A 27,504-nucleotide genomic window follows, 5' to 3' on the forward strand; every position below is an offset into this window, starting at 1 on the left:
TGTATAAAGAGACAAATGTTAGTTTCTCTGATTTATTTAAATTTTCCAAACTTATAACTCTATACTTATAAAACCGATCTTATACAAAGGGCTCCAATAGATTTCCTTAACTGGAACTTGTTTCTTTGTTTAAAGCTAGTCCTGGATAACTCAACACCAGGAAAAACTGTATCAAGCAACTGGTGACCACTGAGTCTTCAAGGTTCAAATGCCCACAGTGCATGTACCAACTGCTACAGAATAAACCACTTAAAACAATTCAAAAAGAAGGGTTAACTTTAGCTACTAATAATTACAGGGTGAGGCAAAAGTAGGTTTACAGTCATGAGTATGCAAAACAGAGCTTATTCTTATAGTATTATTTATTGGTTTCCATACAAGCAAATGTAAACCTACCTTTGCCCTACACTGTATTATCTTGGAAGTTAAATGAATAACTGGTGTGTGTTTGTATATTTTCCCTTAATTAAGTATAAGGAAATGCATGGTTTGTTCTCTGATTCAACTCATAGTTATGTTTAAAGCTCCAGTGCTATACTAGGAATAATGGAGGAAGGGTCCAAAAAAGGATAAAATTCTTGGTTCCCGCCTTCCCAAAGCTCATTAGCTAGTTGGTGCGATAACACATATATGGAAACACCTATTCAATGTATGAGCACAGACTGCTTATAAGGAAGGCTGCAATGCTCAGTGGTTAGAGTGTGAGCAGTCTGATTGCCCTGGGTTTTGATCCCAACTCTACTAATCACTAGTAATGTAAACCTGAGGCAAGTGCAGAACCTCTTTTAAGCCTGTTTTCTAGTCTGTAAGTGTAAAACAATATTTACTTAGGTTATTGGAAAGATTAGATAAAACATAAAATATAGCACAGTACCTAGCAGAGTAAACAGTTAATAAAGGCTAGCTATTGTTATTATAAAAATTAAAGTTTACATATGACTATATACATGCAAATAGTATGTAGGAAAGACTACAAAGAAAAATTATTATAATTTTTATTGCACTTTCTATATAGTTTGGCATCAAGGATCCACTATGAAATCCATAAGGTAAAAATAAGGGCTTTCATTTAAAAAGTTAAATTACAGTAGATATATACTTTATATTGGCTGCTAAACAATAAACTAGAACAGGCTGCCCAGTTAAATAGAAACAAGACAGGAGCACCCACTCTCTATCCCAGGCGTCCTCAAACTACGGCCCGCGGGCCATATGCGGGTGTTTTTGCCGTTTTGTTTTTTTACTTCAAAATAAGATATGTGCAGTGTGCATAGGAATTTGTTCATAGTTTTTTTTTAAACTATAGTCCGGCCCTCCAATGGTCTGAGGGACAGTGAACTGGCCCCCTGTTTAAAAAGTTTGAGGACCCCTGCTATCCAATGCTTCTCTACATTATATATTAATGTATAAAATAAAGTATGTAACTCTTTTAGGTTAAAAAAAGTGAGCATCTGAAATGCATGTAAAGAAAGATAGAAAAATAAGAGTAAATGGATTCTGAGATAAGAGAATTTATAAATCTTGGATATTAAACAAGTCTGCTTTTCCCAGGAAGTTCCCATCCCTGCCTACCCTATACCCTACACCCTATACCCTTTGTAGCCAATGACTGCACTCACTCACAAGGCCGACCCCTGTGGCAGAAATCCTAATGGCTCAAGGCCAGGACATCTCCAAGGAGTGCCTAGACATTACCCGCTGCCTCCCACACCTGCTTCTCCATTCTGCTTCTATCACTCCCTTGCCAGTTCTTCCTCCAGAGGACCCCCTCAATAAATAACCCACACTAAAGCCCTGTCTCCTACTTTGCATCTAGGAAATGCAATTTAAGACATCTAGTGATAAAAAAATAAAATAAAACAATACACATACAGAAAGGACTAATGATCCAAGAGGCTTGCATAACATTAAAAAGTTGTCATTAAAATGCCAAGATTTGATATTATCAAGAACCAAATTTATTTTCTGGTCCCTGAACTATCAAGTCTATGAAATCCCATATCAATTAACAATGTCTGGACCTACAAATCATTTCCTCTATTCTCCAGACCCTCAAGAATTTGGCCTACATGCCTTACTGTTCCACCTAAAGTGAAGGCTTCAGCACAATCACACAGATCTACTCACTGTTCCCTGCCACGCTCTCACTCCCCTATGCCTAAGGCACCCTCCACATTCACCCATAACTTCTTTTATAATCTTGTCTATTCTAAAACTCAGGTCAAATCAATATTTTCCATATCACATCACATATGAAGAAGACCAATCAAGTTACATGTCTGTGTATTCTATTAAATTAAGCAATGTTTCTTGAAAGCTGCCAATCTTAAAAAAAATAGCATTTTGCTCCATTACAGATAGAATTTTCTATGGCTCTAAAATGACTAAAATGATCTTCATATTTAAGGTATATTTATTGAATTCTATACTTAAAAGGAACTTGAGTGATCACTCAGTTTGGTGGCTTTTCAAGCCTTTTATTTTTGTCAATCTTTAGGTAAAGATATTCAAACTGCTTTTAGCATCAACATCTGTTCTACAATTTAAATGATAATGCAAAAAAAACTAACAAAGCAGTGCTGTTCCAGCTGAAACAGACCCCACATACAACTCCACGTCCTACCAACCTTCCCAGGATCCTTTGTAAATCAGCTTGGAAACTACCCATCAGTCCAATTTCCTCATTTTTCAGATGAGCATGAGATAAATGAAGTTATAATAGCTATATATTCCAGGCCTCCTGGTTCCCTGTAAGCTGTACTTTGAACCCTCATCACCAGGCTTCTTTATCTATTGGTTTTACGATATCTTTTGAAAGATATCCACAGATAGCCTACAGATAACACAAGTTTTTACTGAGCTGATTTTTGACCAAAGAGAATTTATAAATCATATCAGATATTTTATTTCCCAAAATTAAAAACAGATGCCAGAAACTATAATTGGGTAATTTGAAAAATATATGTCATAAAAGAGTCTGACTCTTAAAGATAAAATGCAAATGGAAAAACCTTAAATGGCCCACAGTTTTTGAAAATAAGTACATAGACCAGAACAGTATTATACATATCTTTTGGGGACAGTTTCCCCAATCCTATGCTTCCAACAAATCAAAAATGGCAAAATGTATAATACAACAAGTACACTCTCACTTGCTTATAATAGCACTAGAGAGGCCTGGTGCACGAATTCGTGCACGGGTGGGGCCCCTCCTCCTGGCAGGCGATCAGGGCCAATCAGGGCCGTCTCGCCCAATCCCCAAGGGAGGTTGGCCAGACGGGGAGGGACCACAGGAGGGCTCCAGGGTGTGTCCGGCCCCGTCTCGCCCAGTCCCGATCAGCCGGACCTCAGCAGCAAGCTAACCTACCGGTTGGAGCATTTGCTCCTGGTGGTCAGTGCTCATCATAGCGACCAGTCAAAGGGTCAACACTTAGCATATTAGGCTTTTATATATAGGCTAGAGGCCCAGTGCATGATTGAATCATGCACGTGTAGGGTCCCCTACACGCTTTCGCTTTTGATCGCGGGGGAGCTGGGTGCCTGTCTGCTGGTGCACCAGGCCTTTCGGAAGCCTCCGGCTCAGTGGAGGCTTCTGAAAGGCCTGGTGCCGGAGCAGACAGGCACCCAGCTCCCCGCTTTTGATGGTCCGCGGCGGGACGTGAGCTCGCTGCCCCAGAGGCCCCTTCTATTCCGCAGCACAGCCATGGCGCAGACGCTGAGCTCGAGCCGCCGCTGGTGACGCAAGCTCAGCGTCCCACTGGCCCAATCGGCTACCCCGGCCACCCCGAGTCCCGCCCCCTGCGCCTCCCGCTGGCCCAATCGTGGACATAGCGGAGTGATGGTAATTTACATATTACCATTTTATTAGGTAGGAGGATGATTCTGTCATATCAATGAGAAAACTATCTGATTCATAGGCTGAAGACATTAATACAAAACCTGTCAGAGGGGGGGTAATACTCTCATAGGGTTGTTCAGACAATTAAAGAGCTAATATGCATAGGGGCTTAGAATAATGCTTGTTACTTGGTACATACTCAATGAATGTTTGCTATGACTATTTTTTAAAAAGGCGTTAAAGGAGCTTTCCCTCATAGGTACACAACTATGCAGTATAAGGTAAGAGAAAAACATTGAGATTGGACTTCATAATCTTTAAAATCTGATGGACCTCAAGACCCCCCAGAATTTGGCCTACATACCTTCCTGTTCTTCCCTAAAATGATAATTCAGAGTAAATTGCCTCACAAATTAAAACATATTCTTACCAAAGAACATCGGAATATCCAACTTATCTTCTCTGTCTACTTTTCTCTTAATCATAACAATATAGACAGCATAGAGCATGGCTCCAGCAAGAGACCAAATGGAACCTGTAAAGATCCACATAATGATTTAAAGCATTTGTTCATTAAATCATTCAACACACACTTATTTAAAATCTAACAATGTGTTGGATCCTATTTCAAGAAATGAGTGTACAAATGTGAAAAGATAAAGTACAGCCCACCCTATCTTTATCCTCCAGGAGTATAGGAAAGAGTTTAAAGTGTAAACAAATAAATGCAAAACATTCACCTCAATGATCTAACCCCGTGGTCGGCAAACTGTGGCTTGCGAGCCACATGCGGCTCTTTGGCCCCTTGAGTGTGGCTCTTCCACAAAATACCACGGCCTGGGCGAGTCTATTTTGAAGAAGTGGCGTTAGAAGAAGTTTAAGTTTAAAAAATTTGGCTCTCAAAAGAAATTTCAATCATTGTACTGTTGATATTTGGTTCTGTTGACTAATGAGTTTGCCGACCACTGATCTAACCAAACACACATATTATAATATTGAAATTCATATAAGTAACACTTTGTTTTTAAATTTTGAAATGCACACTTTGTATTTCCCCCTCCATAAATAATTTTGCCACCTGACACTGTCCAACTTTAACAATGCTTCTTTCCCTATCACTTGTCACTTTTATTTTTTCTATTAATCCTCACTAGAGGAAATTTTTCCATTGGTTTTTAGAAAGAGTGGAAGGGAGGGGGGAGTGACAGAGAGAAACATTGATGTGAGAGAGACACAACGATTGGTTGCCTCCTGCACGCACCCCGACTGGAACTGGGATTCGAGCCTGCAACCAAGATATGTGCCTTTGACCGGAATTGAATCCAGAACCCTTCAGTCCACAGGCCAACACTCTATCCACTGAGCCAAACCGGGTAGGGCACATGTGTCATTTTTAATATATATTCCACTACCATCTTTAAGGCCTAGTTAAAGTCCCATCTCTGCCACAAACCATCCTCTCTCCTCTGCTGAATTTCCGTCCTACCTGTCTTCTATTTAGGGCAATTTAATACTTACTATAGTTAAATGTGATCTAATTTTATTCTCTAGTGGCTTCACTTTCCAAATCTTAGCCTACTGATTATAATCAAGAATTCCTTGAAAACTGCAAACACTTAATTTATACTTTTTACTGTCCTAAAATATCTAATATAACGCAGGCTCACTGTATATACATAATAAATATTGATCCTCTTTAATGTAGTAACTCATTCTCAAAACATGTAAGTAAAACTTTAAAAATAGCTAAATAATATGCTATCTGCCAAGTGACCATATTCAATACTTTAATCAATTATCCAAAAGTCCAAAGTTTTATTAAATCTGCTTATCAACCTTTTTTAATAGCAATGGGAAAGCCTGTCAACAAAATCTTACACATACAACAAATACATATATTGTTTCTCATACAAAACTGTTTTGGGTGAGAAAAAAGGCAATTCAAGGCACAACTCACTGGATAGTATCCAGAAATAGTTTAGAAATATTACTCTATTCAATAAACTTCAAATATCTACAGTACCCAGAGGAAAACCATTAGGCTGGGTTCTGATTAACTTTGTTTTGTAAATCTAAATAATGGATCAAAAGCAAGGGGAAAATCTGGCAGACACCACCTTAAGATTAACATCATTAATCACATCAACATCATGTGTCTGATATACTGTCCTGATCAGAACATAATACCGCTTCCATGGTATTCTTTCCAAAAAGGTACAACATAAATTTAACCATAAAGAAATATCAGACAAACCCAAATTGAGGGACGTTCTACAAAACAAAAGGACAGAAAGACAAAAAGAAGACTGAGGAGTAGTTCCAGATTGAAGGAAACAGAGGAGATATGACAAGTAAATGCAACAAGTGATCCTGGATCAGAAAAAGAACATTAGTGAAAAAATGGTGAAGCTGGAAAGGAACTATAGCGACTAGATAATATAATTCTAATCAACGTTAACTCCTGATTATTATAACTATATTTTGTAGCTATGTACGTAGTTAACAGAGAATCTGGATGAAGGCTACATGAAAATTCTATGAAATATTTTTGAATGTTTTTAACATTATCTCTAAGAAAAAGTTTTTTAAAAAGAGCCCCAGTTAGTAGCCATCCTCTGTGTGGGCATGATGATGATATGCACAAAATTTTCTTGTATACTCTAACAGAAACTTACCTATTGTATTTCTTCCAGCAGATTTTTCAGACCCCGACAGGTTTACCAGCACAACACCTCCAATGCTATGAGAATAACAGTTGTTACTGATGAGCAAAATAACAAATCCCTTAAAAGGACTAATCATAAAGATGAAAATTACTTATAAATGATCAAGACTAATTTTGGGGTAAAACTGTCAAATAATTCGTGATTTAATTAATAGCTAACAATTTTTTAAATTCTCACCCGAGGATATATTTATTGATTTGAGAGAAAGATTGATGTGAGAAGGAAACATAGATGGACTGCCTCCCGAGGACCAAACCTGTAACCTAGACATGTGCCCTGACCAGGAACTGAACTCACAACCTTTTGGTCTACAGGACAATGTTCCAACCAAATGAGCCAGTAGTCAGGGCAATATCTAGTAAAAGAGCTATAGTATTAACTAATTTAATCCACACAAAATGTACAAAACTACCTTATACGAAGGTGTTATTGTTATTACCATTCCCATTTTACACATGAGAAAACTAAGCACAAAGAAAGGAAGTACTTGACCAAAATCATATAGCTGAGATCTAGGAAGTTCTTCCAGAGTCTAAGGGAAGTGCCCAGTGACACAGAGCAGAGCTGTGACTCAAACCTAACTCTGATAGCTAATACCAATCTCTCCATTAAATCATTCTGCTACTTTCTCTGATTTTTAATTTTCTCTCACAAAAACAATAGCTTAATCAAACCAACACATCTTTTTGAGTACTGTCAGTGAGCAAAGCCCTATCTAGGCCTTTGGTGGCACAAAGGTTTTGACTTTCAAGGGCTTACGATCTCATAGAGAAGACAAGACAAACATACACAAAGTTAAAAAAAATAAAAGATTAAAACATAGTTATTGACAATATTGATGCTACCCAATAATATAAAAATGCCAAATAAAAAAATAAATGAAAGATTGAGGCTGAGGCAATCAGAGAAGACTGCATGTTAGATTTCTAGAAGTGGGAGAAATAAAGACCAAAACCCAAACAAAAAGGGGAACTGTTGTAAGAAAAGAAAACGGAAATTTGGAAGATTATAAACATTAAGTTGTCACAATGCGAACATCAGTACAATACTTAGTAAGTTTGCAGTCACATGAATGGCAAACAACATGCCATTTAGGTCCTTCCCTCAGGTTACCCTCCCCAGGGAGGTTTAGAAAACTAGTCTAGGATAAGACACAGGGCTAAGTAGCATAATATCCATTTAAAACTTTCTATTATCCTCATCTTTCTTTGTTTATACAGTATACTGTAACATAAATTATCCTCTCTCACAACCAGAAAAATTTTATACATCCTATTTTTAAACAGAGTAAATAAGCTATTACACTACATTCTTACCTTAAAATTACAGCTAATAATTTAGAAAGAGTAAATCTATCTCCACTGTTACTTGGAAATACTGCAGCAAGGATTAAGGTAAAAAGTCCTATGGAGAGAAAAAGATGAAAAAAGACACATTGGCTTAAATACTGTCAAAATTATTTACTATCAATTTAATAATTTATATAAGTAAATTATACACCTAACTTTTAAACTAATTTTTGTCATTTTTTAAATAACTAAGAATAAGCCTGGCTGGCATGGCTCAGTGGTTGAGTCTTGACCTATGAACTAGGAGGTCACAGTTCAATTCCCAGTCAGGGCACGTGCCTGAGTTACGGGCTCAATCCCTAGTGTGGGGCATGCAGGAGGCAGCCAATCAATGATTCTCTCTCATCATCAATGTTTCTATCTCTCTCTCCCTCTCCCATCCTCTCTTTAAAAAAGAAAAAAGAAAAAAAAGACTAAGAATAAGACTGCAGTTACCTAGGCTGAAATGTTCATACACAAAAACAGCCTCTAGGCCTAGCCCAGTGGTCAGCAAACTCATTAGTCAACAGAGCCAAATATCAACAGTACAACGATTGAAATTTCTTTTGAGAGCCAAATTTTTTAAACTTAAACTTCTTCTAACGCCACTTCTTCAAAATAGACTTGTCCAGGCCATGGTATTTTGTGGAAGAGCCACACTCAAGGGGCCAAAGAGCCGCATGTGGCTCGCAAGCCGCAGTTTGCCAACCACGGGCCTAGCCGGTTTGGCTCAGTGGATAGAGCATTGGCCTGCGGACTGAAGGGTCCCAGGTTCGATTCTGGTCAAGTGCATGTACCTCAGTTGCAGACTTGATCTCCAGTCCTGGTCGGGGCACATGTGGGAGACAACCAATCAATTTTCTCTCTGTCTGTCTCTCCCTCTCCCTTATACTCTCTCTAAAAATCATTGGAAAAATATCCTTGGGTGAGTACTGACTACAACCAAACTAATACACAAAAAAACCAGCCTCTAAACTAAGCCATGTTTATTTCAACAATATAGATCAAATCTAGTCCTTTTTAAAAAACTAATAAAAGAGTTAAACTGAGCATTCAGAATAATATTCTGACATCATCATAATCAAACTTGTATGTTAAAGTTATTTTTACAGCTTCAAAACACTTTTGTTATCTTCTAGATTTGGAAGGTGATTCAATTTTAAAAATAAAAACACCTTTCATAGGGCAAATATAGTTCTAAGATAAGCAATTACATTTAGCCAAAGGATCTAGAAAAAGATCTTTGCAAAGAATATGTGAAAGATAGGGCAACTATAATACAAAGAGCCAGCATATCGGTATACAAAATAGTGTAAAGTATTTGTTAGAAATATAAATAGCACAAGGCTATGGCATAAAACTATAAAAATTAAGAAATAGTTACAATACACTTATGTAATGAGAACAAATGACATAATTTATAACAAGATAAAAATGTGTGTATATATATGTATATTAGAAATATATCTTGATTCATAATGCAGATTTTAAAGATACATTTCTTACCAGAAGTTGAGGACAAAATGTTAACAATGGCAACTTGTGTGTCTGAAAGTGCTTCTTGATATGACAAATTTGCCAAAAACCACTAAAGAAATAGAAAACAAAGTGAAACCTAATGAACGGCGTGTTTATATTTGCCATTACAAGTTATGATTGCCCCCCTTTTTTTCTCCCTCTAAACATTAACATGAGAGGTTTTAAAATCTGCTTTGTATTGAAAAATCACGGGCCCAAAAAGAGAAAAATTATAATCAGACCTAAGATATTTTCCCTTCAAAAATTAATAATAGTTGGTTAAAAATTATTGTTCAGGTCTTTTTAAAAATGAGGATAAAATTTAATATCAAACCAACTTAAAAATTTTCTTTATCCAAGCACTGCTAGCACTCTATTAAGTTTATATAAATCAAATTTAAGTTGGGGGAAATTCTCAAACATTAAAGTATGTACAAACGAGCATAGCATGCTGAGACAAGAAGAAGACGATGCCTATGAAGATGGATGGAACTAGCTAGCTAGATTGCTAGATAAAATGTTATATTCACTTTGGAAATTTAAAAATGTCCAAGAAAATGGTGAATATACTGGCTAATTATGACTGTTTTTCTGATTCTCCGTTTGAGCAAACAACACAGAGTTCTCACAACTTTAGACATAATAAAGGAAGTTTTCCAGCTCCTAGAATTTTTTTTCTTCTTTCTTCCTTTTTACTCATCTAGGCTAAGATATTCTTATATTCCCAACCCTGTGGCTACTTTGATTTAGATAATAAGAAATGAAACCTCTTTTGATGAAGCCTGGTATGTGTGTGTATCCAAAGTTCATTTATTCTCACTATCAGATATTCTGATGCATATTACCACAACTCATCCATTTTCCTGTTAATGGACACTTTTTGACTATTTCAAACAATGCTGCTATGAACATTCTAGTGTATGACTCCTGAGGTGTGTGTGTGTGTGTGTGTGTGTGTGTGTGTGTATATATATATATGTATATATATATATATATATATATATATATATATATATATATATATGTCACTAACATATATACTAAGAAGCAGATTGCTCAAAGATAATTCACTACTTGTCTGCTTTTTGGCATCACTGTTAAACACTGACTGGAGGGCCATCTCCTAATGTGTCTCAGGAACTTATGTGAGCAGTGTAATTATTAGCATTTACATTTCATTTCTAGCATAGACACATGCTTTTAGAGCACTGCTAAAAGGTAGCAAGTAGATAGCTGACAGTCTAGTATAGTATAGTCTCCATTCAGGGTAAACTGTACCAAAAGGCTAAAGCCAGGATAAAACTATGGCGAAGTTATTCCAAATCCCCCTGCAGTTCTCTGACCTGCCTAGATCAGCGACTTTAAACCAGTGTGCCACAATAATTTTTAAAACACACAATACCTAACTAGATAATTTCACTTGACTATCTAAATAAGAAAATGAAGTAGCAATTGGTGAGATGGGCAATATCAAACTTATTTGATAACAGGAGCCACAATTTACTTGTAGATGAAGTGCTAGAAAGGAGGCAAAAGATTCTGCCTTCATTATCTTTTGGGGATTTTCTGCAAGAATAGATAAAATAGATAATGCTCATTGGGTGACAATTAGCTTTCTTGACCCACTTTCCTTATCCAGCTCATAGAATTTTTTTTCTAATATAAAAATACTTCCTTTATTATGTCTAATTTTAAATTTATATAAAAATATTTAAATATTGTGCTCATTTTCCAAACAATCTCACTAGTCTCTGCTAATGCAAGATGGAGAAATAAAAACAGAACACTTAGATGGCAGGCATTCAAAGATCATCACAATTTATCATTAGCTATGAATTCTTCCCAGAAAGACTTTCCCATTCTCCACCTCTCTCAAAACTCCAAGCCAGAGAATACCATAAAAGGTATTCTTGGTAAAGTCTATATGACCTAAGTTTTATTTTACAGAAAAATAATTAAAACACCATAAGTCCTAATGAGACAAAAGATATTAAAGGAAGACTGGCAAATATAGTAATCTTTAACTCCTTTTGAGCTGCAATGTCCAATACATTATCCCAGCAATTTTCAACTGGTGTCCTGTAGGAATTTTTAAAACATACAATAGGTATGTTTAAAAGAGGTGCTGACCTCTTTTCCCTTATATTGTCAAATAAAAAAAAATGACAACAGCCAACACAACAATAACCGCCTAGTGTGAATGAATCAAAATTATACCTACATTTTTGTCCAGATAGGCAAAAAATATATTTTTTGGTGTGCCACAGAATTTTAGTAATTAGTTTATGTGCAACATGAGATGAAAAAGGTAGAAAATCGCTGTATTAGCCAATAGCCACATTTGGCTACTGAGCAACTAAAATATGTCTAGTCTAAATTGAAATGTTTAGAAATTGAAATTGAGAGGAATGACAGCATGAGAGATCCCCTTGGTCTTTCCCCTTGAAGTTTCAACAGTTTGAACAGCTATAACTCAACAAAGGATTCCCTCCTCAGTGCACAAACACACCTTAGAGATCTACACATTGAAAGATCTAAACATGGGCAAGTGGGAGTGAACCCGGGAGGCAAGAAGAAGAAAAGCTGAGACGAGCCAGGCACATAGCCCTACAGCCTGAGCTCATGATGGGGCTCAGCTTAGACAGGGGAGGAATCAGGCTGTGGCTGGCAAGACCATCAGCTGGAAGAAGCAAAGAGATTTCGTGGGCATTCTTGCAGGAGTAGGCAGTACGAGCAGTGGCTGAGCCCAGAGACCTGGGCAATAACACAGCATCTTGTGGCCGCACTTTTCTGGTGGTCCACATTCCAGAGAAAAATAAAGACATAGAGCCTGGAGGCTCTGTGACCTCCCAGAACTTGCCTCCCTTCACACTTGGTGTCAAGTTGCAGAGCACATTATCTACAAAGCCAAGAACTGGTACTACTAAGCAAAGTGTACACTATGTGACCAGTCCTGGGTCAGGGCACAGGGAGGACCCCGTGGAGGTCCAAGGATGCTACTACCTGGAGGACAAAACAACAAAGAAGCCAGCCAGGTTACCCCAGCCCACCCCAACCCCTACACATCATTGCTTCATTGACAGCAGTGTCTGACTGCGGAGGACAGCACTGGGATTTCACGGATTTGGAGCCCCATTGCCTACTACATTCCCCTGTGGGGTTGGTCCACTGGAACCTGGAAACACTATCACAGGGAAGGAAACCACATTCTTAGGGAACACCACCACATGGAGATCTGAATAGCCAGAGAAGTGCAAGAGAGCTAAAAAGCTTCTGATTCATCACTGACTACTGGAATATAACAGAAAGATCTCTTCATATTTTTTTAATTACTTTATTGATTAAGGTATCACATATTTGTCATCAACCCCCTCCCCCCGTTCCCTTCCCAAACCCCCCCACACGCAAGCCCCCCTCCCCCTGTTGTCCGTGAAGATCTCTTCATATTAACCTTCTAGATAAATGCCACTCATACATAGATGCATAGACAGAGAAGGAATCCATCAAATACCGTGAATAACCAAGGTAGCGAGGCAGATCAAAAAGAAAATAAAAAATATCCAGAAAACAAACTTAAAAACATGGAAATATATTATCTAAACAACAGAAATTCAAGAACTCTAAATGGCAGTTCTGAGAAAACTCAACAGAGTTTGGCTCAGTGGATGGAGCATCAGACTGTGGACTGAAGGGTCCCAGGTTCAATTCGGGTTGCAAGTATGATCCCCAGTGGGGAGTGTGCAGGAGGCAGCCGATGAGTGATTCCCTCTCATCATTGATGTTTCTATCTCTCTCTCCCTCTCCCTGCTTCTCTGAAATCAATAAAAATATTTAAAAAGTAATATCTTCTCTAATAAAATGGTAATATGCAAATTAACCATCACTCCGCTACATAAACCACGCCCACCAGCCAAGCCCCGCCCACCAGCCCATCAGGGCGAGTATGCAAATTAACCCAAACCAAGATGGCTACAGCCACAGAGAGCAAGGTTTCCCAGGTAACAGAGCAAGCCAAGCTTTCCATAGCCGTTGCAGGCCTAAGCCTCCACTCAAGCTACAAAGTTTCAATTATAGAAGGTAAACAAATTCAAACAAATGGCGGCAGAATGGAGCTTGAGAGAGCAGGCCAGGGTTGCCGGCGGCAACAGGGGAAGCAAAGCTTTCCACACACCCTGGCCAGGCCCACCCGCTTAAGGCTACAAAGGTTCAATTGTAGAAGGTGAATTAACTGCCACAGAAATGGCTGCCGCCCCGGAGGGAACAGCAGGCTTGGCTCCGCTCCAGGCTACAAAGTTTCAATTGTAGAAGGAAAATAAATCCCAGATACCAGGGCCTCTGCTTGGGTTTCCAGGGGGCGTGGCCGGCCTGCAAACCACCACAGGCCCCTCGCTCAGGCCGCCCCACACCCCAAGGGAACCCCACCCTGATCCAGGACACCCTTCAGGACAAACCAGCTGGCCCCCACCCGTGCACCAGGCCTCTATCTTATCTAATAAAAGAGTAATATACAGATTGATCATCACTGCAACACACAATATAGCTGCCCCCATGTGGTCAAAGATCCTGCCCCCATGTGGACACAAGATGGCCACTACAAGATGGCCAGCAGGGGAGGGCAGTTGGGAGGCACCCGGCCTGCAAGGGAGGGCAGTTGAGAGGGACCAGGCTTGCAAGGGAGGGCAGTTGGAGGTGATCAACCCTGCAGGAGAGGGCAGTTAGGGGTGACCAGGCCGGCAGAGGAGGGCAGTTGGAGGTGATCAACCCTGCAGGAGAGGGCAGTTAGGGGTGACCAGGCTGGCAGAGGAGGGAAGTTGGGGGCAAACAGGCTGGCAGGGGAGCAGTTAAGCATCAACCAGGCTGGCAGCGGAGTGGTTAGGGGGTGATCAGGCTGGCAGGCAGAAGCGGTTAGGGGCAATCAGGAAAGCAGGCAGGCAAGCAGTTGGGAGCCAGCAGTCCTGGATTGTGAGAGGGATGTCCGACTGCCCGTTTAGGCCTGATCCCGGGAGGGATGTCCGACTGCCCGTTTAGGCCCGATCCCACCGGGATCGGGCCTAAACGGGCAGTCGGACATCCCTCCAGGAGTCCCAGATTGGAGAGGGTACAGGCTGGGTTGAGGGACAACCCCCCGCCGTACACGAATTTCGTGCACCGGGCTTCTAGTAAATAAATAAATAAATAAATAAATAAATAAAAAAAACAAGATGCAAGAAAATACAGACAGGCAATTCAATGAGCTCAGAAAACAAATCAACGAACAAAGCAATACTTTACTAAAGAGACTGAAACTGTTGATAAGAACCAAACAAATTCTGGAGGTAGAGAACTGGATAAAAGAGACTGAGGATGAAGTAGTGAGCATAGGAAACAGCAGCTGGAGGAAAGGATTAGTGATATTGAAGATAGAAATCTAGAAATAATGCAGAGGGAAGAAGAGACTTGAGCATAAAAAAAAAAAAACACACACGAAAGATTGCTATTAGAACTCTCTGATTCCATCAGAAAGAACAATATGAGAACAGGCATACCACAAGGAGAAGAGAGGGAGAAAAGAATAGAGAGGCTATTCTAACAAATAGTTGATGAGAACTTCCCAAACCTATGAGAAGAACTGGATCCTCCAATCCAAGAAGCAAACAGAACACCTAATTACCTCAATCCAAAAAGGCTTTCTCCAAGACACATTGTATTAAAATTGTCAAGAATTAATGACAATGAAAGAATTCTCAAGGCACCCAGGGAAAGTAAGAAAGTAACCTATAAAGGAAAGCCTATTAGGTTATCATTGGACTTGTAAGCAGAAACTCTGTAAGCTAGAAAAAAGTGGAACCAAAATTCAAACTACTGAAAGAAATTACCAACCAAAAATAATATATCCAACAAAGTTCTCCTTTAGCTATAAAGGAGAAATAAAGATTTCTTCAGGCATACAAAAGTTAAGAAAATTTATCACCAGAAGACCTGCATTGCAGGAAATACTCAAGGGTCTTATTTTACCTGAAACAAAGAACAAAAAGTCACAAAACTATGAGTAAGATCACCAACAAACTTGCAGCATATACAAGGATATTCTGGGACAACAAAAACACAAAAAGGCAGGGGTGAAAGATGTGAATTTGCAAAGAAGGATGGAGATCAGATGCATTTTTTTTAAAAAGCTACTGTATATATGAAATTTTCCTTTTCATAAACCTAATGACAACCACACATAAAACACACACAAAAACTGAGACATACAGCTTAAAAAAAGAGGAAAGAAGTATGGAATACCACCAAACAAAAAGACAGAAACACAAAGGAAAAGAACCAATGGGGCACAGAGCTTCCAGAAAACAAAAGATAAAATGGCTATAGTGGATCCTCATCCTATATAATCAAAGCCTAATATGCAAATTATCCCCTTGGGCAATGGTTCAACCAGGAGTTCAACTAGGAGATTAGGAGTTCAACCACTCCCTATGATGTGCGCTGACCACCAGGGGGTGGCACAGAACATGGCAGGCATCGGCGCTGGCAGCGGGTGGCAGTGGAGGTACTGCTGGCCCCGATGGGCCCTGACGAGAGTGGGACTGCAGTGGGATGGTGGAGTAGGTGAGCAGGTGGTGCCAGGCCAAGGCAGGTATGAGCAGGGGCCTGATTGCCCCGCCTATTGCCCCATAGACGGAGACCGACCGTGGGGGACGGGGCCACTGCCTGGCTCCCAGGCGCTGAGAGAGAAAGGGCAAATAGCAATATTAAAATATTTCTTCTAATTATTTCCCTTTCAATGTGCATGAATTCATGCCACTAGTACATCAATAATTACCCTAAATTTAAATGGACTGACTTCACCAAAAAGAGACACTGAGTAGCAGATTGGATCACAAAGTAAAACCCAACCACATGGTACTTTCGGAGACATATCCAAGCTGCAAAGATAAAGTTAGACTCAAAGTAAAAGGGTGGAAAATGATTCTCCAAGCAAATAGCATCCACAGAAGAGCAGGAGTAGCCATACTTATATCTGAAAAAAATAGATTTCAAGATAACAAAAGTAATAAGATACAAAGATGGACATTTTATATGATAAAGGGGACACTAATCAAGATAACATAACACTTCTTACTATATATGCACCCAATCAGGGAGCACCAAAATATATAAAGCAACTACTAACAGAACAAAAAGAAACAGACAAAAACATAATCATGAATGGGAACCTTAATATTCCATTGACAGCTCTAGGTAGAACATCCAAACAGAAAATCAAGAAATAAATATCAGACTTAAATGACACATTAGACCAAATGGACATAATTGACATTTACAGAACCTTTCATCCCAGAACATCAGATTATACATTTTTCTCCAGTGCACATGGAACATCCTCAAGGATAGATCGTATATTGGGTCACAAAACTAACCTCAACAAATTCAAGACTGATAACATACCTACTAAGCATATTCTCTGACCACAATGCTTTGACATTAGAAATCAACTGCAGGCCTTTCTGGGGTGGCTCAGCTGGTTGAAGCACCGTCCAATACACCTAAGGGCTGCAGGTTTGATTCCCAGTCTGGGCACATAACTAGGTTGTGGGTTTGATCCATGGTTGGGATGCGATAGATATTTTTCTCTCTCCCTTCCTTCCTCTCTAAAGTCAGTAAAAACATATCCTTAAGTGAAGATTAAAAAAACAAAACAAAAAACTGCAAGAAATGTAAAACCCCCCACAAATATGTGGAAATTAAACAACATACTACTAAAAATGATTGGGTCAAAAATAAATAAAAGGTGAGATCAGAAGATATATAGAGACAAATGAGAATGACAATACAACATATCAAAACTTCTAGGATGCAAAAGCAGTAATAAGAGGTAAGTTTATATCATTACATGCCTATCTCAAAAAAAAATAAGAAATCCCAAGTAAACAATCTAATATATCTTAAAGAACTAGAAAAAGAACAAGAACTCAAAGTCATTAGACGAAAAGAAATAAAAACTGGAGAATTGGATGAAATAGTCAACAAAAGACTATATGAAAAATTAATACAACAAAGAGCTGATTCTTTAAAAAATATTATTAAAATTAACAAGCCCCTGGCTCTATTCACTAAGAAAAAAAGAGAACTCATATAAACAAATTCAGAAATGAAAGAGAAGTTACCACAGACATCACAGATATACAAAGGAACACACTAGAATACTATAAAAGACTATCTGCCACCAAATTCAGTAACTTAGAAGCAATGGATAAGTTCCTAGATATATATAACCTTCCTAGGCTGAATCATGAAGAATTGAAAAATCTAAACATACTGATCAACAGTGAGGAAATTGGAACAACCATCAAAAACCTCCCAAAAAATAAAAGTGCAGGATCGAATGGCTTCACTAGTGAATTCTATCAAACATTCAAAGAAGACCCTAGCCTTCTCAAACTCTTCCAAAAAATGGAATAAAAGGCAATCCTTCCTAACATCATCATACCTAATAAAATGGTAATATGCAAATTACCATCACTCCGCTACACCCACGATTGGGCCGGCTGGAGGCACGGGGGGCGGGACTCAGGGTGGCCGATTGGCTGGTGGTAGGAGTGGGGGGCGGGGACTCGCGAGTCCCTGACCCCCTCTCCTCCCGCCGGCTTAAACGGCCGGCGCTGCTTAGGCCGGCGCTGCGGAAGACGCTGGTGGCGGAACTCGGGGTGGCCGATTGCGTGGCTGCTGGCACCAGTTTTCCGCCAGCAGCAGTTTTCCTCTGGCCACCCGCCCGATCGGAGCGCCTCCCGATCGGAGTTCCTCTCGGGGTGGCTGATTCTGCTGGCTGGAGGCGCTCTGATCAGCGGGTGGCCAGAGGAAAACTGCTGCTGGCGGAAAACTGGTGCCGGCAGCCAGGTGAAGGAAAAGTCTATTGCACGAAACTTCGTGCAACGGGCTCTTAGTATTTTATAAAGCCAACATAACTCTGAACCAAAACCTGGCATGGATAACAAAAAAAGGACACTACAGACCAAAATCTCTGAAGAATACTGAGGCAAAAATCCTAAACAAAACACTAACAAAAGGAATACAACAATACATTAAAAAAATAATATATCGCGATCAAGTGGGGTTCATTCCAGGGACACAAGGATGGTTCAACACACAAATCGATCAATGTAATACTCCAACTTAACAAAACAAAGAATAAAAATCATATGATCTTATCAATAGATGCAGAAAAAGCTTTTGATAAGATACAACATCCATTTATGATTAAAACACCCAATAAAATGGGTATAGAAGGAAAGTAGCTCAACATAATAAAGGCCATATATCACAAACCCTCAGCCAATATCATACTCAATGATGAAAAACTGAATGTTTTTCCTCTAAAATCAGAAAAAAGACAAGGGTGCTCACTCTCACCACTCATATTCAACACTAGTGACCCAGTGCACGGATTTGTGCACATTGAAAGGAAATGAATTAGAAGGTGGCTGGCGGGGCGGGACTGGGTGAGACGGGCGGACATGACCTGGAGCCAACCTCCCACGATCCCTCCCTGGCTGGCTACACCTGGGGTGGCATCACGCCTCGAAGGGCGTCTGCAGAGTGAGTGGGATCCCTCCAGCAGGTGGGGTCCCTCACCCTGGCCTGTGGGGATTGGGCTGAAACTGGCTGTCCAAAATCCCCTGATGGGTCACAGAGTGCGAGAGGGCACTCTGCAAAGTCGCTGTTGTACGCAAACACAAGTGTGCAGTAAACCAGATTTGGTGCCGACAGTGCCCCAGGACAAGATAACCCACAGCTGAAGGTGGAATCGCGCAGCCCCACAAGGAATCGGGCTCCCTCCTCTCTGGTTTCTGAGTGTGTCACCCGAGAACCACCGCTGCCAAGTCACTGCAGCTCAACAACTCCTGCGTTGAGCGTCTGCCCCGTGGTAGTCAGTGTGTGTCATAGCTACCAGTCGGACAGACACTTAGCATATTAGCCTTTTATATATAAATATATATACCTTATATATACAAAAAACCAGAGACCATAACATGGAATGACCCAAACAACCAGTCACTATGATGCCCACTGAGGCCAGCGAACCCGCCTGATCAGGGTTGGGGCCAGCCGGCCAACATCCCTCGGCCCCTCCCCCCAGCCGGCCCCACCCCTGATCAGCCCACCCCACCCTGAATGGTCCACAGCCCCTCCCCCCCACCGGCCCCGCCCCTGATTGCTCCCCCTACCCCAATAGGGGGTGGGGCCAGCCAGTCAACCTCCTGCAGCCCCTCCTCCTGCCCAGCCCCACCCCAGATTGGACCCCAACCCCAGTCAGCACAGGGCTGGCTGGCCAACCGCCTGTGCGTCACCCCCCAGCCAGCCCTGCCCCTGATGGGCCCCCACCACCCCATTTAGGGGTGGGGCCAGCCGGCCCATTGCCCACAGCCCGTCCCTATGGCTGGCCTTGCCCCAATCGGCCACCCACCCCAATTGGGGGCAGGGCCTGCTGGCCAATCGCCCTCAGCCCCTCCCCCAAGCCAGCCCAGCCCTAATTGGGCCCTGATCAGGGTGGGCCAGCCAGCCAACCTCCCACCATCTCCTCCTCCTGACAGGCCCAGCCCCAATCCACCCCAATTGGGGCCAGGCTGGCCAGACCTCACCCGTGCACGAATTCATGCACTATATATATATATATATATATATTTTTTTTTTTTTTCCCCTGAAAATCCTTGCCAGAGCAATCAGGCAAAAGAAATAAAAGGCATCCAAATTGGGAATGAAGAAGTTAAAGTGTCACTCTTTGTAGATGACACAATTCTGTATATTGAAAAGCCTAAAGACTCCGCCAAAAAAACTATTAGAAACAATAAACAAATATAGTAAAGTTGCAGGATACAAAATCAATGTACAAAAATCTACTGCCTTCCTATATACTAACAATGAAACTTCAGAAAAAGAAATGAAACAAAAATATTCCTTTTGCAATTGCAACAAAAAGAATAAAATATTTAGGAATAAATTTAACAAAGGATGTGAAGAACTTATATACCAGTGATGGGCAACCTTTTGAGCTTGGTGTGTAAAACTTCGCCAAAAAACTGAGCATAACTCGGGTAGTGTGTCATTTTGAGGAAAAAACTAACTCCAAGACTCTAGTCGCAAATGTTTCATCCTCAGGAGCAGCAAATGTTTCATCCTCGGCATGCGGCCGCATGTCATCAGAAATGGCTACGCGTGTCAGTGCTGACACGCGTGTCATAGGTTCACCATCACTGTTATATACTGAAAATATAAAACGTTATCAAAAGAAATTGGAAACTACACAATGAAATGGAAAGATATTCCATGTTCAAGGATTGGAAGAATAACATAGTTAAAATAGCCATATTACTCAAAGCAATATACAGATTTAATGCAATCCCCATCAAAATCCTACTGTCTTTTTTGTTGTTGTGAATCCTCACCGGAGGATATTTTCTTCATTGGTTTTTAGAGAGTGGAAGGTGGGGAGGAAGGGAGAGAGAGAAAGAGAGAACCATTGATGTGAGAGAGACACACTGATTGGTTGCCTCCCACACATGCCCTAATCAAGGACCGAAGTTGCAACCCAGGTACATGTCCTTGACTGGGATTCGAATCCGCAACCCTTTGGTGCATGGGATGACTCTCTAACTAACCATTGTGCAACATGGACCAGAGTCCCAGGGTCATTTTTAAAAAATATATTTTTATTGATTTCAGAGAGAAAGGGAGATGGAGAGAGAAATAGAAACATCAATGATGCGAGAGAATTACTATTGGCTGCCTCCTGTACACCCCCCACTGGGGATTGAGACCACAACCTGGGCACGTGCCCTGACCAGGAATCGAACTGTGACCTCCTGGTTCATAGGTCAATTCTCAACCACTGAGCGACACCAGTTGGGCCCCAATACCATTTTTTAAAGAAATAGAACAAAAAATCATCAGATTTATATGGAACCACAAAAGACTGAATAGACAAAGCAATCCTGAGAACAAAGACTGAAGCTGGACCTATCATACTGACTTCACATTATACTACAGAGCTACAATAATCAAAACAACATGGTATTGGCAGAAAAACAAGACACAGACCAGTAGAACAGAATTGAGAGCCCAGAAATAAAACCACATATATATGGGCAAATAATTTTTGAAAAAAGAGCAAAAGTCACACAATGGAGAAAAGAAAGCCTCTTCAATAAATGGTGCTGGGAAAATTGGAAAGCCGCATACAAAAATTGAAACTAGATTAGTTTGTTCCTATGTACAAAAATTACTTCAAAATGAATCAAAGACCTAAATATAAGACTTGAAACAATCCTTACTAATAAAAGCCTAAGTGGTCGTCAAGCCGTGATGCCCTCATGCCATCACAAGATGGCTGCGCACACAGCGGGCATGTGCAGGTGGGCAGGGCTGGGCTTGACGCTAAGAGCATGGCATGGAGCCTGCCTGGGGGTCCTACCTCCTCCCGACTCTGTGCAGTGAGGCCTGTCTGGGGGTCCCCTGGCTCCACACGGCAAGGCCTGCCTGGGGGTCCTAGGGGTTCCCACCTCCTGGCTCCGTGCGGCACGGAGGCGGGACCCCTGGCTCTGGCCTACCTCTTTGGGTCAATCCATCGAGGAGCCCCAGATGGGTGGGCGGGGCCTACCTCTTTGGGGCAATTGAACTCCCGCACTGTGACAGGGCACAGGCCAGGTTGGGGGACCCCCCGCAAGTGCATGAATTTCATGCACCAGGCCTCTAGTAAATTACATAGAAGAAAACATAGCTACTAAACTTAAGGACCCAGGTCTTAGAGAACATTTTATAAATTTGACCCCAAAGGCAAGGAAAAGGCAAAAGCTTCTGCACAAGAAAGAAAACAAGAAAAGAAACTGCCAACAAAACAAAATGCAATCAACCAAATGGGAGATGATATTTGCAAACAACAGCTCCAACAGGGATTGATATCCAAAATATATACATATATACACGAAGAGGTAGAATGCAAATTATGCCGGGACTCCGTAATGGGTCACGACCAGACAGGAGGAGGTTGCGCACGCAGGTGAGGCCCAGAGCAGAGACGGAGACAGAGGCAGGGGGGACTGTCAGAGCCGGCGCGGCGGCTTGGGCGGCCCCAGAGCAGACACAGGCGGGGGGCCGGGGGATGCTGCGAGTCAGGCGCAGGTCCCGGCACCCCACAGGGTGCCTCCTCGCATGATTTCAATTGCACGCTGGGCCTCTAGTATATATATAAAGCACTCATACAACTCAACACCGAACAAACAATCCAATAATAAAATGGGCAGAGGACATAAACAGACACCTCTCCCAAGAAGACATTCAAAAGTCTAACAGATATATGAAAAGATGTTCAACTTAACTAGCTATGGAGGAAATGCAAACCAAAACTATAATAAGATACTACCTCACACCTTTTAAAATGCTTATCATCAACTAGACAGGTAATAACAAGTATTGGTGACAGAAGACGATTTGACTGTGGATGGTGGGCACACAATGCAATATGCAGGTCATGTAGCATAGAAATGTACACTTGAAACCACTATGATCTTATTAACTAACTAGAGGCCCGGTGCACGAATTCGTGCATAGGTGGGGTCCCTCAGCCTGGCCGGCAATTGGGGCTGATCGGGGCCGTCTTGCCCAGTCCCAATCCAGGCGATCAGGGCCAGCCGGCTGGGAGGGACTGTGGGAGGTTGGTCCACCGCAGGAGGATGGCTGTAGGAGCGCACTGACCACCAGAGGGCAGCTCCTATGTTGAGCATCTTCTCTGTGGTGGTCAGGGCATGTCATAGCAACTGGTCTACTAATCATTCCATCATTCAGTTGTAAGGGTCACTTAGGCTTTTATATATATAGATGTTATCCCAATAAATTTGACCATATTTACATGAATTTAATATAAAATTGTTGAACCCCTATTTAAAGAGATCAATATATACAGTAAACTCTTAGCTGGATATTTACTAACCCATATACATAGCATAGTGTAAAATAACTCTATTCATTATTCTGACCATGAGGTAATGGCAATTCTGAATATATGAATAGTTATAATGTTAAAGTATTAAATTCTTTGAGATGTGACAAGCATTTAAGTTCAATACTCTAATTCCCCAATGATGCCAGATAGTAGAGTTTAAAGCCATGATTAAGCAACCTAAAAGTTTTACACTTCAATAGTATAGTTGGTATGTATACTGTCTTAACCTTTTGCACTCAGATGTCGAGTGTGACTCGACACGGTTATCATAGGTAGCAGCTCGTATGTCGAACTGTATTGAATGTATCAATAATTTGAAATATAAAAAAATCCAAATAAATAAGTTTGTATGAAAAGAAACTCCAGTTTTTTATTCTACTGCCGCGCTTTGTAAAATCTGGGGTATTTAAAAAATTAAATCCCGAGTAGAATAAAGGAATCGAGAAAAAAGCAAGCGAGTGCAAAGGGTTAAAATTCAAGGTCCAAACATATAATGAAAGTATAATAAAGAGAAGACCTACCACAAAGCAAAAAAAAAAGCTAATTTTTGCTACTTGAGTTGCAGTAAGTTTCCCCACAGTTTTGAGTAAGGATTCTTGTTCTTTCACAGTTGGATATGACATGCGAGACAACTTAGCTTCCAATGCATGGCTTGATGGAAGCTGTCGAATCTCCATGATATTACTGAACCTTACGCGAGACTTTTTGGGAGCTTGAAAGAAAAAGTATAGTACAAATCATTAAACGTTTCTCCTCACATCCAACTAAAGTCACATTTTAATTTACTAATAAATGCATATTATTTAATCCATCTATGATCAGACTTGAACAGTCAAAGAAAAACCAGTTATATCATTACCTGAGGCAGCTTTGCTCATTCAAAAAAGTTAACAGAAAAAATGTTTACATCTATAAAAATGTTTTAAAGGCTTAAGGTACGACCAATATTCAAACAAGATTTCTGCAACTGTATATACAGTATACACAACTGCCTAGTTCAGGATTATAGTATGATTATTATTTTAGCATTTATAGTAAAACTTTTGATTTTTCCTCATAGATAATCAACTTACAAGAATTAGTTTCCATTCAAGAATACAGAATATTCCTCTATGTCCATTCATTGCAAAAGAACATTATGGATAAATACGGCCTTATGTTGAAGCTGGCATTCTTTACTAAATTCACAGAACCAGCAAAATTCCTATAATTGGCTATCAAGTTTTTTGATGGCATAGTTGAAGATAATACTGTTCATCAAGAAAAAAAGTATATATATAAAGCACAGAGATTTCTGGTATTTGGAAATTATTTCTAGTTGAATTAATAAAAACTCCAGTCATACTTCTGGAAGACTACAGGCCAAGCCAATACCACGTGAACAGGACAACTGCCAAGTGATCTCAAAAATCACTAAGTTTTGGAATGGCTTGAATGAAGCTAAGATTTCCACCCATATCTAAGATATGAAATTCTAAGTTTTGCTTACTTTGTTCAGTATCAATATTTGTGTTCTCAGGTTTTTCACTGGGAAGATCATGAAATTTCACAGGAACATACAAAGGTTCACTCTGGAACATACCAGAAACAGAAACAAATATAAACAAACATGTAATAGCTGAATTAGTGGATAAAATTTAAGTGGATGGTTTGTAGGCACAGATACCACTCAAAACATAGCTGTTCACCACCATGTTTTTACAGCATAATTTTCCCAAAATGCATTTTCAAGACTTAAAGGAGAAACTCAAACAATGCACATAGGTACAATGACAGAAAAGAACCAGTTTCAAGTTTGTAAGTGTAATAATACCTCATTGGTACCTTATGATATTTAACATTTAAATGTCATAAAAGCAGACGCATATCTCAATTAACAAATTACCTCCCATTCCTTTTCACTCATCCTATATAATAAAGAGGTAATATGCAAATTGACAGTCACACCCTTGCACAAGATGGTCGCCCCCATGTGGTCACAAGATGACCTGCAGAAGAGGGCAGTTGTGGGCAATCAGGCCGGCAGAGGAGGGCAGTTAGGCGCGACCAGGCCAGCAGGGGAGGGCAGTTGGGGGCAACTGGGCCTGCAGGGGAGGGAGGGCAGTTGGGGGGAACCAGGCCTGCAGGGGAGGGCAGTTAGGGTGAGCAGGCCTAGAGGGGAGGGCAGTTAGAAGTGACCAGGCTGACAGGGGAGGGCAGCTAGGGGTGACCGGGCCAGCAGGGGAGGGCAGTTGGGAGCAACCAGACCTGCAGGGGAGGGCAGTTGGGGGGGGGGGGAACCAGACCTGCAATTGGGCCGGCAGGGGAGCAGTTAGGCTGTCGATCAGGCTGGCAGGGGAGTGGTTAGGGGGTGATCAGGCTGGCAGGCAGAAGCGGTCAGGGGAAATCATGCAGGCAGGCAGGTGAGCAGTTGGAAGCCAGCAGTCCCGGATTGTGAGAGGGATGTCCTGTGGGATCTGGCCTAAACCGGCAGTCGGACATCCCCTGAGGGGTCCCAGATTGGAGAGGGTGCAGGCTGGGCTGAGGGACACCCTCCCCAGTGCACAAATTTCATGCACCGGGTCTCTAGTTATTTTAATAAATACATGTTGAGTCCCACTATGTCAGGTGCTGTCCTACTTTCTGAGAATATAAGGGTGAATGAAGTGTCCTCAGTGATCATGTAGTCCAAAGGGGAAGGCAGACAGTGAACGATAATCACCTATATAATATGTATATATATTTGCCAAGTTGTTTTCTCTTACTACTTAAGATTCAACTAAAACCAAAAATTCCTGAAAACTTTTTTAGCATTAATAGATAAGAAAAAAAAAAAAAGCTTCCTCTTACCAGTTCTTGCTATGTACCAGGTACCAAGTCCAGAGCAGTTAAACATACATTTCTCATTAGCCCTTGCAACAAGTTTATAAAATGGTATTTTAAAAGAATTTTTCTAGAAGCTGAGATATAATAACCCAGTGGTAGACAACAGAATTAAGCCAGGTTTGTCTAACATGTTCTAAAGATCTATATTTTTAAGTGGTTTTAAATTCCTCAACTGTTTTTGCAAATATTGTTCAGATAATCCATATTTAAAAAATAATTCTCCAACCATGCTGTTTCTTAAATTAACATAAAATTGTGGTTTTTTATCTTTGATTTCTCTTTTAACTCCTGGTATAGAACTCCACCAACAAAAAATATTCAGTAAATGAAGAGACTAAGAATCTGGAAACAGATGTAGTCTCTTGTTACACTGAACTTTTCATTACAGCATTTGGCCTTGAATGATTTTGACCTATTGATCTTAAAGATAATAGCAAAAATTAGTAGAAGAGTAGCTAGAAGAGTAGGCTGCCATCTTAGCTCTGCTTTCTACACTGAAAGAGACAACTGATAATACTCTGTTGATGCTTATGATCCCAGAGAAATGAGATGACATTTTCCCTAAGCTTCATAAACTCTTCACAGCACCTGGTAAACTACCCTGAATACAAATGTAATTTTAGAAGCTGAACAAACAAAAAACCAAGCTAATGCATATAAATTTGTATTAAATTTTAGAGCAACTTTAAAATTCTTCTCAAAATGCCACATTTTGAACAATACATTAAAAAAAGTTTTAGTGATGGTCTAAATAAATATTTTAATATATTATCTCTCCAATGAGATTATAAATGCTTAATATAAGTAAATGCATTACTTTATCTGCTTACTATCTGTCTCCTTCTCCTTCCCAAACTTATGTCTCACTACTAGAATGTAAACTATATTTCCAGAGTCAAAAATAAGTGCTTAATACAGATTAAGCACTCTTTAAAAATTTATGGAAAAAATGAAATATCTGCTTATAAATTCTCAGTGTCAAGCAAATACATGTGTTTCTAAGTGATAATAATCCTATATAATAAAAGGCTAATATGCAAATTGACCGAATGGTGGAACGAACGGTTGCTATGATGCGCACTGACCACCAGGGGGGCAGATGCTCAATGCAGGAGCTTCCCCCTGCTCCCCTTGGGAAACAGGCCTAAGCCGTCAGTCGGATATCCCCCAAGGGCTCCCGGGCTGAGGGGACCCCCCTCCCCGAGTGCACAAATTTCATGCACCGGGACTCTAGTATAATAATAAACATGAAGT

At 40.5% G+C, this 27,504-nt stretch overlaps 1 protein-coding gene across 3 annotated transcripts in view; it reads right to left on the reverse strand.

The window, feature by feature from the left end:
• Positions 1-27,504, reverse strand: part of SLC35F5 (solute carrier family 35 member F5) — a 59,002-nt gene that overhangs the window by 22,295 nt on the left and 9,203 nt on the right. For all 3 annotated transcript variants that reach the window (XM_079782450.1, XM_079782448.1, XM_079782449.1), the window contains exons 6-11: positions 24,875-24,956; positions 23,907-24,097; positions 9,399-9,480; positions 7,881-7,968; positions 6,514-6,578; positions 4,269-4,373 (exon numbers count right to left, since the gene is read on the reverse strand). In XM_079782450.1, coding sequence (XP_079638576.1) covers positions 4,269-4,373; positions 6,514-6,578; positions 7,881-7,968; positions 9,399-9,480; positions 23,907-24,097; positions 24,875-24,956 — 613 coding nt within the window. The remainder of the gene's footprint in view (positions 1-4,268; positions 4,374-6,513; positions 6,579-7,880; positions 7,969-9,398; positions 9,481-23,906; positions 24,098-24,874; positions 24,957-27,504) is intronic.

This window comes from Cnephaeus nilssonii (genome assembly GCF_951640355.1).
Source record: "Cnephaeus nilssonii genome assembly, chromosome: 10".
NCBI lineage: Eukaryota > Metazoa > Chordata > Mammalia > Chiroptera > Vespertilionidae > Cnephaeus > Cnephaeus nilssonii.